At 45.3% G+C, this 16,756-nt stretch overlaps 1 protein-coding gene across 3 annotated transcripts in view; it reads right to left on the bottom strand.

Moving 5' to 3' along the window:
- KCNQ4 (potassium voltage-gated channel subfamily Q member 4) overlaps window positions 1-10,906 on the bottom strand; it is a 288,300-nt gene extending 277,394 nt beyond the window's left edge. Inside the window, exon 1 of one of the 3 annotated variants that reach the window (XM_077481942.1) lies at window positions 10,171-10,906. In XM_077481942.1, coding sequence (XP_077338068.1) covers window positions 10,171-10,445 — 275 coding nt within the window. In that variant the 5' untranslated portion in view covers window positions 10,446-10,906. The remainder of the gene's footprint in view (window positions 1-10,170) is intronic. The other 2 variants (XM_077481941.1, XM_077481943.1) reach the window with 2 other exon arrangements.
- Window positions 10,907-16,756: the final 5,850 nt, after the last annotated feature.

The following is a 16,756-nucleotide window of genomic DNA, read 5'->3' as shown; positions in this document are numbered from 1 at the left end:
CCCCTCTTTATATGGACTGTGTGCAGCTGGGCACACAACCTGCTGGCTATCCAAAAGACCCGGACACAGGGTTGGAGATCCCGTTCCGGTCCCACCCAAGACTCTGAAGGATCTCCAAACTACAGAGCCCCATAGGGAACTAGCAAAACCTGCAGAAAACTGCCAGAGCAGTTTTCTCTGTTTCAAATATTCGCTCTGTAGCTCTACACTCAGCTGATATGCAGACTCTGTGTCCACTTTTTTCATAGGGACAGAGACTCGCTCTGCCACAATATATATATATATATATATATATATATATATACTGTGCATACTCAATTACTAAAATTGTATATACCATGCTATACAAAAGTGTTAAATCTGCAGCTTTTATTAAAATAATATCTGGTGATCCTGCTATGATGGTATTGTTAAGGTACTTGCTGTTATGGGGTGACAACTGTCTCTCAATAGTGCTTCTGCATTGTCACCCTGTCATATGCATCCTTGTTGTAGACTACAAGCAGCCAGGCTGAGAAACTGGGGGACATTAATAAAAAGTGTCATATGCCCTGTACACACGATTGGATTTTCCAACAACAAAACCGTGGATTTTTTCCGAAGGATGTTGGCTCAAACTTGTCTTGCATACACACGGTCACACAAATGTCCGAAATTCCGAACGTCAAGAACACGGTGACGTACAACACGTACGATGAGCCTAGAAAAGGGAAGTTCAATAGCCAGTACAATAGCCTTCTGCATTATTCCGAGCATGCGTGACATTTTGTGCGACGGACTTGTGTACACACGATCAGACTTTCCAACAACAAGTTTTGTTGTTGGATAATTTGAGAACCTGACTCAAACATTTGTGTGCGGAAATTCTGACAGTAAATGTTCGATTGAGCATACACACAGTCCGACTTTCCAATGACAAGCTCACATTGAACATTTCCGGACGGAAATTCCGATCGTGTGTACACAGCATAAAGCCTCATACACACGATCGGACTTTGTACAAACGTTCCCGTGGACTTTTGTACAAAGGGCGTTGGCCGTAAGTTTGTATTGCATACACATGATCTGACTTTTTAGGCAACAAACACGAACGTAGTGACGTTTCAACAAACTTACGACACTTCAAAAGACACTCCAGTGTCACCTTTGGTCAACTTCTGTATTGTTGTCTGATCTTTTGCATTGCTTCTGAGCATGCGTGTTTGTACTTTGTACAAAAGTCCGATGGTTTTGTGTACACACGATCGGACTTTGCTCCATCGGACTTATGTTGTCAAAAAGTTTGTCTGTTCGCACAGCCAGCAAAAGTTTGATGAAAACGAAAAAGTTTGTCCGATGGAGCGTACACACGGTCGAATGCTGCTCCAAAACAGCTAATTTGCATGTTTGTCCGATCATGTGTACGGGCCTTAAGACAAGTTCAACTGGTGACAATGCCCATAGCAACCAATCAGCATCTATCTTTCATTTTTCCACAGCTGACTGGCTGTGCTCCAGTTAGCATGAAGTTGAGACAAAATTTGTCTTAAAGCGGGATTCCTCCCTAAAGTGGAACCTCCGCTGATCGGATCCCTCCCCCCCTCCGGTGTCACAATTGACACCTTTCAGGGGGGAGGGGGGTGGAGATACCTGTCAAAGACAGGTATTTTCACCCACTTCCGGGCATAGACTCCCGTGGGAGTCTACGCCATTTCCTGCCCTGCCGCGCTGTCTGCTTGGACACACACGGGTCCCAGTGACAGCGCTGAGATTTCCTATTGCGCGGCGCGGCTCGCGCATGCGCAGTAGGGAACCGGGAAGTGAAGCCGATTCGCTTCACTTCCTGATTCCCTCACCTAGAATGGTGGCGGCAGCAGCCGAGAGCCGAGCGATCGATCGACCTCGGCTGCCGGCATCGCTGGACCCCGGGACAGGTGAGTGTCCATTTATTAAAAGTCAGCAGCTGTAGTATTTATAGCTGCTGGCTTTTAATATTTTTTTTTTTTTGGTGGAATCCCTCTTTAAGGCCCGTACACACGATCAGACTTTTTGACAATAAACATGCAAATTAGCTGTTTTAAGGCAACATCCAACTGTGTGTACGCTCCATCAGACAAACTTTTTCGGTTTTCATCTGACTTTTGTTGGCTGTGTGAACAGACAAACTTTCTGGCTACAAAAGTCCGATGGAGCAAAGTCCGATCGTTTGTACAGAAAACCATAGGACTTTTGTACGAAGTACAAACACGCATGCACACAAAAAAGCAGTGCAGTGCTGCTCCTTGCCTTGTGGGGCATTCTGTAGGACATGGGGTAACAGGAGAATTAGTAAAATGAGGGGACTGTCCCACTGATTGCAAGGCACTTGGCAACTGGGTACAAAAAGAGTAGCAAAAAGGAAAGCTAGTTAACCACTTGGGATCCGCGCTATTGCCAAATGACGGCATTAGCGCGGATCTACTTTTCCGGGACTACGTCTATTGACGTCGTCCCGGGTACGAGCGGCCTGCGCGCGCCCTGTGGGGCGCGCGCGGCGCGCTCTGTGATCGGCGAGTCCGTGAGACTCGCCTGATCACCGATCCGTGTAAGGGGTCGATCCCGACCCCTTATCACGTGATCAGCTGTCAGCCAATGACAGCTGATCATGTGATAGAACGGAGCCGGTAATCGGCTATTATTCCTCCTCGCGCTGACAGCGCGAGGAGAGAAAAAAAAAGCCGATCACCGGCGGCCGTGATCGGGACATCAGTCCCGATCACGGCCAGCAATACAGCTGACCACCTGCCCCCTGCCAGTGCCCACCTGCCCACCACAGTGCCATCCTGAATAAAAGTAAGTGCCCCCCATCAGTGCCACCCAGCAGTGCCCATAGTGCCCACAGTGCCACCCACAGTGCCATCCAGCAGTGCCACCAACAGTGCCACCCACAGTGCCCACAATGTGCCTCAAAGGTGCTGCACCCCAGTGCCGCCCATCAGTGCCCAGCAGTGCCGCCCATCAGTGCCCAGCAGTGCCGCCCATCAGTGCCCAGCAGTGCCACCTATCAGAGCCACCTATCAGTGCCACCTATCAGTGCCCATCAGTCCCATCTATCAGTGGTACCTATCAGTGCCCATCCGTGCCACCCATCCGTGCCACTTATCCGTGCCACCCATCCATGCCATCTTATCTGTGCCCATCTTTGCCCATCAGTGCCGCCTTATCTGTGCCCATCGGTGCCGCCTTATCTGTGCCTATTAGTGCCGCCTTAACTATGCCTATCAGTGCCCACCAGTGCAGCCTATCAGTGCCCACCAGTGCAGCCTATCAGTGCCCACCAATGCAGCCCATCAGTGCCCACCAATGCAGCCATCAGTGCCGCCTAATCAGTGCACTTCAATGAAGGAGAAAAATGACCCGTTTGCAAAATTTTATAACAAACTATTAAAACCTGATTTTTTTTTTTTTTTTTTTTTGCATCTTTTTTTGTTTGTTTAGCAAAAAATAAAACTCCGAGCTGTAACTAAATACCACCAAAAGAAAGCTCTATTTGTGGGAAAAAAATGATAAAAATTTCATTTGGGTACAGTGTTGTATGCCCGCGCAATTGTCATTCAAAGTGCATCAGCGCTGAAAGCTGAAAATTGGTCTGGGACTGAGGGGGGTTTAAGTGCCCAGTAAGCAAGTGGTTAAAAGAATGATAGTAGTCCTACTGAGATTTAGCAAAAAGCAAGAATTTAGACTGTGGTTGCCTCAATAATATATTTTATGGATATTTTAAGTTGATTTGATAAAGTATAATAATAAAGGTATATGACAGAACAGTATGCAATCCTTATGCTGTATTTTGGGATGTGTATGCTGAATGAACCCATCAAATATGCACAGCATTTTTTGTCAAGCCATGTGTAGCCCTTCACATCTATATTAAAGAGGAAGTAAACTCTGATGGGTTTACTTCCTCTTTGTCTCACTGCAAAGATAAAGCATCGCATAGTAGCCCATTATGTGTCACATACCTGACACAGGAGCCAATGATGTCACCGCTGTCCTCGGTAGCACAGCGCGTCCATCTTCCTCTGGGTATCGCTGCTCTGGCCACTCACAGCAGTGGAGCAGCGATGACGTCACTCCCGCGCATGCGCAGGGGAGCCGTGACTAGCGGCATATCGCTGTTAGCAGCGGCATGCTCAGTGCGCCTGCATTTTTAAATGTAACTGCCTACTCCCAAACTGTCATTTGAAGTAAAACACATAGCCAAGTATTATTCTCCACAATTTTTTTATTGTGCATTAAAAAAAAGAAAACAAATAAAATTAGACATACTTTCTGCCAATAGAACGTAACCAAAAAGTGCATTCTATGTATCCAAAAATATAAACAATTAAATCATTATTATTCAACCAAAAAATAAAATAAAAGCCTCATGCATGTGTCCTGCTTCTTAATATAGGGGTCAACAATGCCAAGAGTTGGTAAAAGTAGGGGTCCATCATCTGGAATTCCAAAAAACATCTGGATTATTCTCCTGGAGCTCCCACAGCAAAGGCATATGACATAAGTGGTCACGAATAATAAAGCAACCAATTTTTGGCCCAAGAAATCCTCCTCATCCTGTTCCTGGACTGGACTTGGGTCAAAGCAATGACTTCAAGGCCAATAATAAATAACATGTTATCTCCTCTGATTCCGCAACATGTCTGTTTGAGGAACGGCCATTCAGAAACTAACTGAAAAGCACGAAATGAAAAGGACTAAATGAAAAGTGCAAATCAACATTCACCGAACTTCTATTAACATGAAATTAGTAGAAAGAGCCCAAAGGGTGGCGCTAAAGAGCTGAAAAACCACGTAGTACGTCACTACGTTCGTGTATGTTGGCCGACAATTCCTTGCTGTTTGCATGCAAGACAAAATCCAGGCACATGCCTTCGGACAAATTCTGAGGTTTTGTCTGCGGAAAATCCAATCATGTGTACAAGACCTAAGAGGTAGATTTTTTGCCCATCACAGTCATTTCTGCACTAACAAAATGACAGCCAAAATCTGACTGGTAGTTGCGGTCATCAACCCCACTCTTCTTGCCCCAGGTTTCCTAAATCAGCACCAAAATAATGAGAAGGGTTGCTGATTTCAGCATCCCTGGCTACAGCCTTTGGGACATTCCAAAACATTCCTGTCATTATTTATGATGGGATCGCTGGCTAGTTTGACCAAGCACAGTCTATTTATGTATGTCACAAGAGAGCATGACTCTAAACCAGGGAACCACAATGCTATAATCTTGCAAATAAAGGTCTTGTTACTGGTGGAGGTGGGGGCAGAGCTGATATGTTCCACTCTGACACATATCTCAACTGTAGGGTTAAACTGGGTCCTTAAAGCAGAAAGTCAAAGTGTTACAATATTCAAGCATGACAAAATAACCAGTCATTAAATGAATCACAATGTAATAGTATTGTAACAATGTTGTACAGTGAAAGTAAACACAGGTAGTTGAAAAAATTTAACAAATAAAAATAATAGTTTTATATATAGATAGATAGATAGATAGATAGATAGATATACATATATATATATATATATATATATATATATATATATATATATATATATACATATATATATATATATTTACATATACATACAGTATATGTATATATACAGTATATCCTGTGTATATATATATATATATATATATATATATATATATATATATATATATATATATATATATATATATATATAATTTTTATTTATTTCATTTTTTCAACTACCTGTGTTTAATTTCATTGTACAATGTTCTGCTAAGCTCTATTTGCAGTTTGACCCAAAACACAACAAACCCAAAGCAGATTTAGAAAAACTCCACATAATTGAATGTAATTTAATTTATTAATGCATTAGTTTAATAAAATTATGGATTTCCCATGCCTCTAACAGTCATACATGTGGCATAATTCAAATATTAGGAGTTGTGTGTCGGAGGAGACCAGACACTTCATTCCACCCGCTCCCAGTAATTTCACATCAGGACATCTATAGACGCAAAATAATTCTGGTGGATGGTTAGCAGTTCAGCTACAAAAAAAAAAAATGCAAACAGGATATATTTACTAATATATGAACTTTTTTTTCCTTTGCTTTCTATGGCAATTAAATTTAATCATCCTATTTTCATAGTGTGGTACAAAGAAAGTACTACTAAGGTAGGTATATAATATTCAAAATGGTTTGTTTAAAAAATGGAAATGGAAATGATTGATTATAAACTACAGCAACCAATGAGCAATCACTTTCCATTTGCTAAGCTTAGAGCAGCCTTTCTCAACCCTTTTAACAGAGAGGGACCCTTGCAATACTGTTCTGGTGTCACGCAACCCATTCTATATCTACAGCTCATGGAATATGACCACGAATCTTCAGTGGGAAGAATGCTCCTTACATTTGTGGTCAGTAGGAAGAATCTTCCTCATACAGATAGCAAAAACAATAACTTTTGTCAGTGGGACCTTATCTGAGAGGCAGAAGTTTCTCATTGATCAAGGTACCCCCAGCAACATCTGGAGGAACCCTAGGCTTCCACAGAACTCTGACTGAGAAAGGCTGGTGTAGACAGTTAAAGAAGTTGTTTCTGTCAGTCACCGCATACCTTTGCACAGAATATATTAACAAAGACTTTTTCAACCTTTTTTACATAGAGGAACCCTTAAAATAACATTATTTTCTTAGGGAGCCCCTGTTAATAATGATTATATCTACAGCTCATGATAAATTACCATGATGGTGAGTGGGTGGAATTCTCTTTACATTTGTGGTCAGTGAAAAGAATCTCCCCCTCATACTGTAAACCAAAACGATCATTTACGTTAGTGGGAACTTATCTGAGATGCAGAAGTTACCCATTGATCAAGGAACTCCCAGCAACCTCTGGAGAAACCCTAGGCTTTCACAAAACCCTGGTTGAGAAGAGCTGGTGTTGATAGTTGTGATGACTTATTATTGTTTCTGAGGATCACCGCATACCTTTGCACAGATTACATTGAGGGAGTCTTTCTCAACCTTTTTACTGTTTTTTTTTTACCCCAGGGAAACTCTTGAAATAATTTTCAAGTCTCAAGGAACATCTGCAAAGATTGGTCCAATGGGGGTCATTAGGAAAATGCCTTTTACATTGGTGGCCATCGGGAAGAATGCCCCCACTAGTGTGATGGTTAGAAAGCCACCATTACAGACAGATTCAAAGATCATCAGTTTTATATATATATATATACTAGCTCTGCAGTGATGATGGATCTGGATCTATTAAGGCACCATCAGATGGGAAGTCAATAAGGCACAGCGCTAGGAACCTCTATCAACCTCTGGAGCAACTTAGGGTTACGCAGAACACTGGCTGGGAATGGCTGCTTTAGAGCAGTATTGTTCACTTTCAGGCAGCAAGGAAGGAACACTCCATCATAAGTGTCCAAAAGATCACAAATCCCAAAACAAGCTTTACTAAGGTATTAATATAGATCCTCAAGCTAAACATCTGACTTTTACAAATGTCATATCTGAAAGAATTCAAACTAGGGCATTAATATTAATGACTTCCTTTATCCTTTGTCTGAATAATAAATAGCATATATCATGAAAAAAAAAATCTAAACACTGACTGCACTAGTAAGTGCCATGGCAACACTGGCAACATTACAGATCCCAGAGACCCAGGCAGACAGATTTTCAGAAACCCATCGGTAGATTCTGCACGGCAGAAATAGTACAATAATCACATTTACATTGACCCCTTTACTTGCAGAGCATCTGTGGTTCTTAAGGGAACAGCATTCTTTTTTTTACAAACTCTTTTCCCTTCTCCTGAAACATGAGGATAATTGTGCTGTATAAAATAAGGAAGGGACATCTAGAAATAGTTGTGTACCTACTTATGCAGTGATAGATAGGGGGCTCTGCGTTATAGATTGGAGCGTATAGGAGTTACCAGCACACGCCATGTAAGCTGCTGCTCTAAGGCTGGATTGACACCTATGCATTTTTAGTGCTTTTTGCATTTGGCAGATTTGCACTACAGAACGTGTTCTATAGGAAACCATGGTAAATGGACTGTAGTGCTAATCTGCCAAATGCAAAAAGCACTAAAACTGCATAGGTGTGAATCCAGCCTTAGGCTGATGTCAGGTGGATGATTCTGTCATTAGAGACAAATTACCAGCAGCAGGATTGCTAAGGAGGCTGCCTGTCTGTCCCTATGGAATCACTCCCTCTGCAGCCAGACACAACCAGATGTCGCTCTGTCGCTGGCCTGAATGCTGCTGTATCTCCATTACCTTAGTTGCCTCTCCATTTAGATTGTAAGCTCTTAGGAGCAGGGCCCTCCTTACCCTATTGTATTGTTGTAACTGTGTCTTCTCCCTTTAGTTTGTAAAGTGCTGTGCAAACTGTTGGCACTATATAAAATATATAGTAATAATAATAATAATAATAACAATAACAATAACAAACACTAATAATAATAACAACAAATAATAGTAAAAAAAAGTACTCATGGAGCAACATCAGCTATAGAGGGAGTGATTCCATAGGGGCAAATGGACAGCCTTTCAGTAATCCTGCCGCTAGCAAATTCGACAAGATCACAAGAGGTAGGATTGCTACCTAAGTCACCACTCTGACATCATATAATATGCAATTTGATTCTATAATATATGTACAATCTCTTTTATATTTACCCAAACTATATGAAGATGAACCTAAACAATACTTTTAATGTGTAGCCAATCAGAATTTCCTTATACTACATAGTTGTTGGTAGATCAAAAGGAGATTGTACAATCAGAACGGACAATGTATGGTCACCTCAAAGCTGCCCATGCATTATGCAATCTCCATACAAAAAACCTATTCAGTTTAAATCAGGCAGGTCCTTGCACAATGTAGTTGGTGATAGATATAAAGCTGGCCATGCACTATATAATCAGATTGTACAATCTTTGTACAGTCTCCCAAAAGGATACAATGTGAGGATGGACCTAAACAATACATTTAATTTGCATCCAATGAAATTGTATAGTGTCTGGTGAGCCTAAAGCAGATTTTACGTTGATACTTTATAGTGTCTGGTGAGCCTGAAGCAGATTGTATGATGATACTGTATAGTGTCTAGTGAGCGTAAAACAGATTGTATGATGATACTGTATAGAGTCTAGTGAGCCTAAAGAAGATTGTACAATGATACTGTATAGAGTCTGGTGAGCCTAAAGCAGATTGTATGATGATACTGTATAGAGTCTAGTGAGCGTAAAACAGATTGTATGATGATACTGTATAGAGTCTAGTGAGCCTAAAGAAGATTGTACAATGATACTGTATAGAGTCTGGTGAGCCTAAGCCAATCGTACAATGATACTGTATAGAGTCTGGTGAGCCTAAAGTAGATTGTATGATGATACTGTATAGAGTCTGGTAAGCCTAAAGAAGATTGTACGGTGATACTGTATAGAATTTGGTGAGCCTAAAGCAGGATTGTAAAAAGAGATTGGTTACGGTCTGATGAGTCTTAAAGCAGATTGTACTATGAGATTGTATGATGTCTGGTAAGCGTAAAGCAGACTGCACAATGATATTGTATAGAGTCTGGGGAGCCTAAAGCAAGATTGCACAGAGATTTTGTACTGACTGGTGAGCTTAAAGCAGATTGTATAATGAGATTGTATAGTGTCTGTGAGGCTAAAACCGATTGTACAATGAGACTGTATGATGTCTGATGAACTTAAAGTATATTGTACAGTGTGATTATATAGTGTCTGGTGAGCTTAAAGCAGATTGTATAAGGAGACTGTAAAGTGTCTGGGGAGTAGATTGTACAATGAGCTTGTATAGAGTCTGGTGTGCCTAAAGATGGTTGTACAATGAGATTGTATAGTGTCCGGTGAGCCTAAAGCAAATTGTGCAATGAGATTGTATAGTGTCTTGGTAGCATAAAGCAGATTGAACAATGAGACTTTCTGGTGTCTGGAGAACTTATTGCATTCTGTACAGTGTGATTGTATAGTTTCTGGTGGGCCTGCAGCAAATTGTACAACGGGACTGTATGGTGTCTGGTGAGCCTGCAGCAAATTGCAGAATGCGATTGTATAGTGTGTGGTGATCAGATTGTACAATGAGATCGTATAGTGTGTGGTGAGCCTAACCTATGGCATGGGTACTTACATGAAGACATGGTAAATGAAGGCCCATCCCCGGGGTCTCTCCAGCACGTTGTAGAGATAGTTCTGCAGCCGGCGGTACTTTTTGTGGGATGCGGAGCTCCGCGGGGGCCCCGGTAGAGGGGTGCCGAGGAGCCCCAGGCGCCGGGGGCTGCCGCTGTCAGTCTGTACGGCTGTCAGTGCCACGAACTCCGTGCCGCTGTCCTGGCCGGAGACGGGTGCCAGGGACAAGGATGGCACCCGGCCATTGTCTGTCTGGGGCTGTGCCCCCACTGCCATGGTCCCTGTAGGAGGTAGGTGGACTCTCAGTCATCGGATGGAGCGGTGCGGGGAAAGTTTGGCTGCCATTGCAGTGAAAAGTTTGCGGAGAGCGGAGCAGTCAGCCGCCGCCTGGCAGACAGTCAGTGCCCGGACTAGCAGTGTTCTCTCCTATTAGATCCCCTCCTTATTCTAGAGACCACCCCCCTTCTCTGATCCCGGAGAGATCCTCACCGATCCAGTGCCAGCCTGCCCAATCTGTTGTGTGCCACGTGCCGCCCTCTGTCACTTTACTATCCTCCTCTCATCACCTCCACCCACTTCTTCCTTCCTCTACTTGTCTCTGACATACAGCTCCTCTCAGCATTTCACTCCGTCATGCCCGATCCCCCAGAGACCGCACTGGTGCAACCATCAAGCGTTGTGCCATGCCAAGAGAGATGCCTCCTACTTCCAATATTCACTGTGAGAAGCTAGTGCCAACTGCCCACGCTGACTCCTCTCTACTGCCAGCCCAATGGGTATATATTGATGGGCGACCAGCCACGGCTCAGGGGCGGGCGACCCTACACAGAACTTCATGGCATTGCAAAATACATCTCTACTATAGTCTTCTCACTGGAGGCTCCTTGTGACATTACTACTTGTCAGAATTTCTCACTGATGGGACCCAGAAGTAGGAGGCATTCTTATGGGGACTCTGAGATAAGGTAGACTCTCATGAGAGCCCTGAAGTAAGGGAAACTCTAATGGAAACCATAATGTAGGGGGAACTCTGATGGGAACCCTGATGTAAGAGGAACTCTGATGGATTCCTTATGTAAAGGGGGACTCTGATGGGGGTGCTGATTTAAGAGGGATTCTGGTGGGGATCCTAATGTAAGGGAAACTGATGGGGACCCTAAAGTAAGGTGAGTCCCTGATGGGGACCCTGATGTAAGGGAGTTCCGATGTAATGGGGAGTCTGATGGGGACCCTAATGTAAGAGGGACTCTGATGGGGATCCTGATGTAAGGGGTCGTTGATGTAAGGGGGCCTCTGATATGGACCCTGAAAATAGGGAGAGCTCTCTATTTTCTAGTAAGAGGAGACTCCGGTTGGGACTCTAATGTAAGGGGGACTCTGATAGGGACCCTGATGTAAAGTTGGGCTCTGATGGGGCCTTGAAGTAAGAAGGGACTCTTATAGGGACCCTGATGTAAGGGGGGCTCTAATGGGGTCCTTGAAGTTAAGGGGGACTCTGATAGGGATCCTGATGTAAGGGGGCTCCAGATAGAGACCCTGAAAATAAGGGGGACTCTGATGGGGATGCTGATATAAGAGGGATTCTGGTGGAGATCCTAATGTAGGGAGAACTTTGATGGGGACCCTGAAGTAAGGGGAGTTTCTGATGGGGACCTTGATGTAAGGAGGACTCTGCTAGAAAGCCAGATGTAAGAGGGACTCTAATAGGGACCCTGAATTAAGGGGAGACTCTGATGGGGAACCTGATATAAGGGGCTTCCGATGTAAAAGGGAGCCTGATGGGGGCCCTGATGTAAGGGGGACTCTGATGGGGGCCCTGAAATAAGAGGAGAATCTGATGGGGACCCTGATGTAAGGGGGGCTCTGATAGGTATCCTGATGTAAGGGGTCGTTGATGTAAGGGGGCCTCTGATATGGACCCTGAAAATAGGGAGAGCTCTGATGGAGACACTGATGAAAGAGGACCTTCTGCTGGGGATCCCACTGTAAGGGGAACACTGCTCAGGACTCTGAAGTAAGGGGAGACTCTGATGGGGACCTTGTTGTAAGGGGGCTCTGCTAGAGATCCTAATGTAAGGGGGACTCTGATAGGGACCCTGATGTAAGGTGGTTCAGATGTAAAGGGGACTCTGATGGGGGTGCTGATTTAAGAGGGATTCTGGTGGGGATCCTAATGTAAGGGAAACTGATGGGGACCCTAAAGTAAGGTGAGTCCCTGATGGGGACCCTGATGTAAGGGAGTTCCGATGTAATGGGGAGTCTGATGGGGACCCTAATGTAAGAGGGACTCTGATGGGGATCCTGATGTAAGGGGTCGTTGATGTAAGAGGGCCTCTGATATGGACCCTGAAAATAGGGAGAGCTCTCTATTTTCTAGTAAGAGGAGACTCCGGTTGGGACTCTAATGTAAGGGGGACTCTGATAGGGACCCTGATGTAAAGTTGGGCTCTGATGGGGCCTTGAAGTAAGAAGGGACTCTTATAGGGACCCTGATGTAAGGGGGGCTCTAATGGGGTCCTTGAAGTTAAGGGGGACTCTGATAGGGATCCTGATGTAAGGGGGCTCCAGATAGAGACCCTGAAAATAAGGGGGACTCTGATGGGGATGCTGATATAAGAGGGATTCTGGTGGAGATCCTAATGTAGGGGGAACTTTGATGGGGACCCTGAAGTAAGGGGAGTTTCTGATGGGGACCTTGATGTAAGGAGGACTCTGCTAGAAAGCCAGATGTAAGAGGGACTCTAATAGGGACCCTGAATTAAGGGGAGACTCTGATGGGGAACCTGATATAAGGGGCTTCCGATGTAAAAGGGAGCCTGATGGGGGCCCTGATGTAAGGGGGACTCTGATGGGGGCCCTGAAATAAGAGGAGAATCTGATGGGGACCCTGATGTAAGGGGGGCTCTGATAGGTATCCTGATGTAAGGGGTCGTTGATGTAAGGGGGCCTCTGATATGGACCCTGAAAATAGGGAGAGCTCTGATGGAGACACTGATGAAAGAGGACCTTCTGCTGGGGATCCCACTGTAAGGGGAACACTGCTCAGGACTCTGAAGTAAGGGGAGACTCTGATGGGGACCTTGTTGTAAGGGGGCTCTGCTAGAGATCCTAATGTAAGGGGGACTCTGATAGGGACCCTGATGTAAGGTGGTTCAGATGTAAAGGGGACTCTGATGGTGACTCTGAAGTAAGAGGAGACTCTGATTGGGACCTTGCTGTAAGGAGGACACTGCTAGAGATCCTAATGTAAGGGGGACTCTGATAGGGATCCTGATTTAAGGGGGCTCCAGATGGAGACCCTGAAAATAAGGGGGATTCTGATGGGGACGCTGATGTAAGAGGGATTCTTGTGGGGATCCTAATGTAAGGGGAACTCTGATGGGCACCCTGAAGTAAGGGGTGACTGATGGGGACTCTGACGTAAGGGGGTTCCGATGTAAAGGGGAGTCTGATGGGGACTCCGAAGTAAGGGGAGACTCTGATGGGGACGTTGTTGTAAGGAGGACTCTGCTAGAGAGCCTAATGTAAGGGGGACTCTGATGGGGACCCGATGTAAGGGAGTTCCGAAGTAAAGTCTGATGGTGACCCTGAGGTAAGGGGGACTCTGATGGGGGCCCTGAAGTAAGAGGAGATTCCGGTTGGGACTCTGATGTAAGGGGGACTTTGACAGGGACCCTGATGTAAAGTTGGGCTCTGATGGGGCATTGAAGTAAGAAGGGACTCTTATAGGGATCTAATGGGGTCCTTGAAGTTAAGGGGGACTCTGATAGGGATCCTTATGTAAGGGGGCTCCAGATGGAGACCCTGAAAATAAGAGGGACTCTGATGGGGATGCTGATATAAGAGGGATTCTGGTGGAGAACCTAATGTAGGGGGAACTTTTATGGGGACCCTGAAGTAAGGGGAGTTTCTGATGGTGACTTTGATGTAAGGAGGACTCTGCTAGAAAGCCTGATGTAAGAGGGATTCTAGTAGGGACCCTAAATTAAGAGAAGACTCTGATGGGGGGTCCTGATGTGTAAGGTATTTCTGATGTAAAGGATAGTCTGATGGGGGCCCTGATGTAAGGGGGACTCTGATGGGGACCCTGAAGTAAGGGGAGACTCTGGTGGGGGCCCTGAAGTAAGGAGGGACTCTGATAGGGATCCTGATGCAAGGGTGGCTCTGATGGGGATCTCTTAAAATAGGGATGACTCTGATGGGGACTCTGAATTAAGGGGCAACACTGATTGGACACATGGTATTTATAAAAGTGATTTTTGTTTTGTGGCCCATGAATATAGTAAAATATATGATGTGGTCTTTATACTGGAAGGTTTGGATTGGAGACCCTTTGCTTTAGGGAATGTCTGATCCTGAGTACCTATTTACATATATAATGGGAATGCCCCAACATTAAAAGACACTGGTCTGGTGGGTATCGGTTGGTTTATACACTTCTGAAGTAAGGTATCATCACATTCTGTTGCAGGGCTGGACTGGGACAGAAATTTGGCCCTGGACTTCATCCAGACAGGCCCACTTACATTTTGAGTGTCCCATCAGCACCCCCTTACATCAGAGTGTCCCATCAGCACCCCCTTACATCAGAGTGTCCCATCAGCACCAACTTACATCAGAGTGTCCCATTACCAGCCCCCTTACATCAGAGTGTCCCATCAGCACCACCTTACAACAGAGTGTCCCATAAGCACCACCCACCTTACATCAGAGTGTCCCATCAGCAGCCCCCTTACATCAGAGTGTCCCATCAGTACCACCTTACAACAGAGTGTCCCATCAGCACCACCTTACATCAGAGTGTCCCATCACCAGCCCCCTTACATCAGAGTGTCCCATCACCAGCCCCCTTACATCAGAGTGTTCCATCAGCAGCCCCCTTACATCAGAGTGTCCCATCACCAGCCCCCTTACATCAGAGTGTCCCATCACCAGCCCCCTTACATCAGAGTGTCCCATCAGCAGCCCCCTTACATCAGAGTGTCCCATCAGCAGCCCCCTTACATCAGAGTGTCCCATCAGCAGCCCCCTTACATCAGAGTGTCCCATCAGCAGCCCCCTTACATCAGAGTGTCCCATCAGCAGCCCCCTTACATCAGAGTGGCCCACTGAGCCATCGGCCCACCGGGAAACTCCCGGTAGTCCCGATGGCCAGTACATGCCTGTTCTGTTGGTTCTTTGACAAAGTAGTAAATAATCTTCATAATATGGTGGCAAGGACCCAACCTGACCCTAAACCCCCACCCACCCTCTCGACCCAACTCCACATTCTTTTTTAGAACCCTCTAACCCGTTTCCCTTTTCTATTCTTTTACACTGGATTCCCCAATTTTTCCTATCCACTATTTCATACAAGAATGTATATACATCAAGCCAATCTTTCCCTTCCTCCCATTTTGGCTCCCTTAAGAACCACTGAAATTTGATTAACTGATAATTGAGACTCAGGAGACACCTCCATAGCTGAACGATGAGCATCCATAAATGTTTCAACCTTAAAGAAAGGGCAATTTTTAGCAACTGTCAACAAGAAACCAGGAATTTGTATTACTGTTTTGTACTGCTCTGCCTCATGGTATGTTTAAAATCTTCAATAAAAATGTGTCAAAAGCAAAATGCTAGTTGCCTGGTTGGCTTTGGCTATAGTACTTTCTAAGCTGATGAGTAGGGTAAGCATGTATCCAGTGAAAGTGAGACAATTGGTCTGTATATATTTTTTCATTCAGGGACACAAAAAGTACTAAAATCAAGTGTAAAGCATGACAGCGATGCGACTGCACTTTTCAAAAGGAAATGTCAGGTTTGGTCAACATATAAACGGAATTAGGGCTCATTCACATCATATTGACTGATCTGCGTTCATCTGCATACATCAACGCAAGGGTCCTAAGTAGGGATTCACCGAAATTTTGGCTGCCGAAAAAAAAACTGCAGAAAACTGAGTTTTCAGCACATTGCCGAAGGGAAAATATTGCGGATAATGGAGCCAAAAATGGAATGGGGCCTGTGCGGGGCACTGCCCCTGGTGTCGCTCATTGCGGGGGTGCATTCGTGGTTCGCCCCAGTCCTCCCTCCTCCTCTCCTCCTCTACTGCCTCCCACAGAGTGGCGATCTCTGTGCGTCATGGAACTGAATTGTCTGTTATATAATGTCCCGCTTCCTGTGACAGGCATGACAGGCACTGGTGAGGCAGCAACCACAGACACTGGCAGGCTGCATGATGGGCACAGACAGGCTGCATCTGATGGACACATGCAGGCTGCATGGCAGGCACAGGCAGGCTGCTTCTGATGGGCACAGGCAAGCTGCATGACCGGCACAGGCAAGCTGCATGACCGGCACAGGCAGGCTGCATATAACGGGCGCAAGCAGGCTGCTTATGACGGCACAGCCAGGCTGCCTGACGGACACAGGCAGGCTACATGACAGACACAGGCAGGCTGCATCTGATCGACACAGGCAGACTGCATCTGACAGCTACAGGCAGGCTGCATCTGATGGGCACAGGCAGGCTGCATATAACGGGCACAGGCAGGCTGCATCTGATGGGCACAGGCAGGCTTCATCTGATGGGCACAGGCAGGCTG

The sequence above is a fragment of the Lithobates pipiens genome, unplaced genomic scaffold (genome assembly GCF_037356315.1).
Source record: "Lithobates pipiens isolate NorthernLeopardFrog02 unplaced genomic scaffold, aLitPip1_a1.2 Scaffold_16, whole genome shotgun sequence".
Taxonomy (NCBI): domain Eukaryota; kingdom Metazoa; phylum Chordata; class Amphibia; order Anura; family Ranidae; genus Lithobates; species Lithobates pipiens.
Note: the sequence above shows the minus strand (reverse complement) of the source record. Positions and strands in the feature narration are given on the sequence as shown.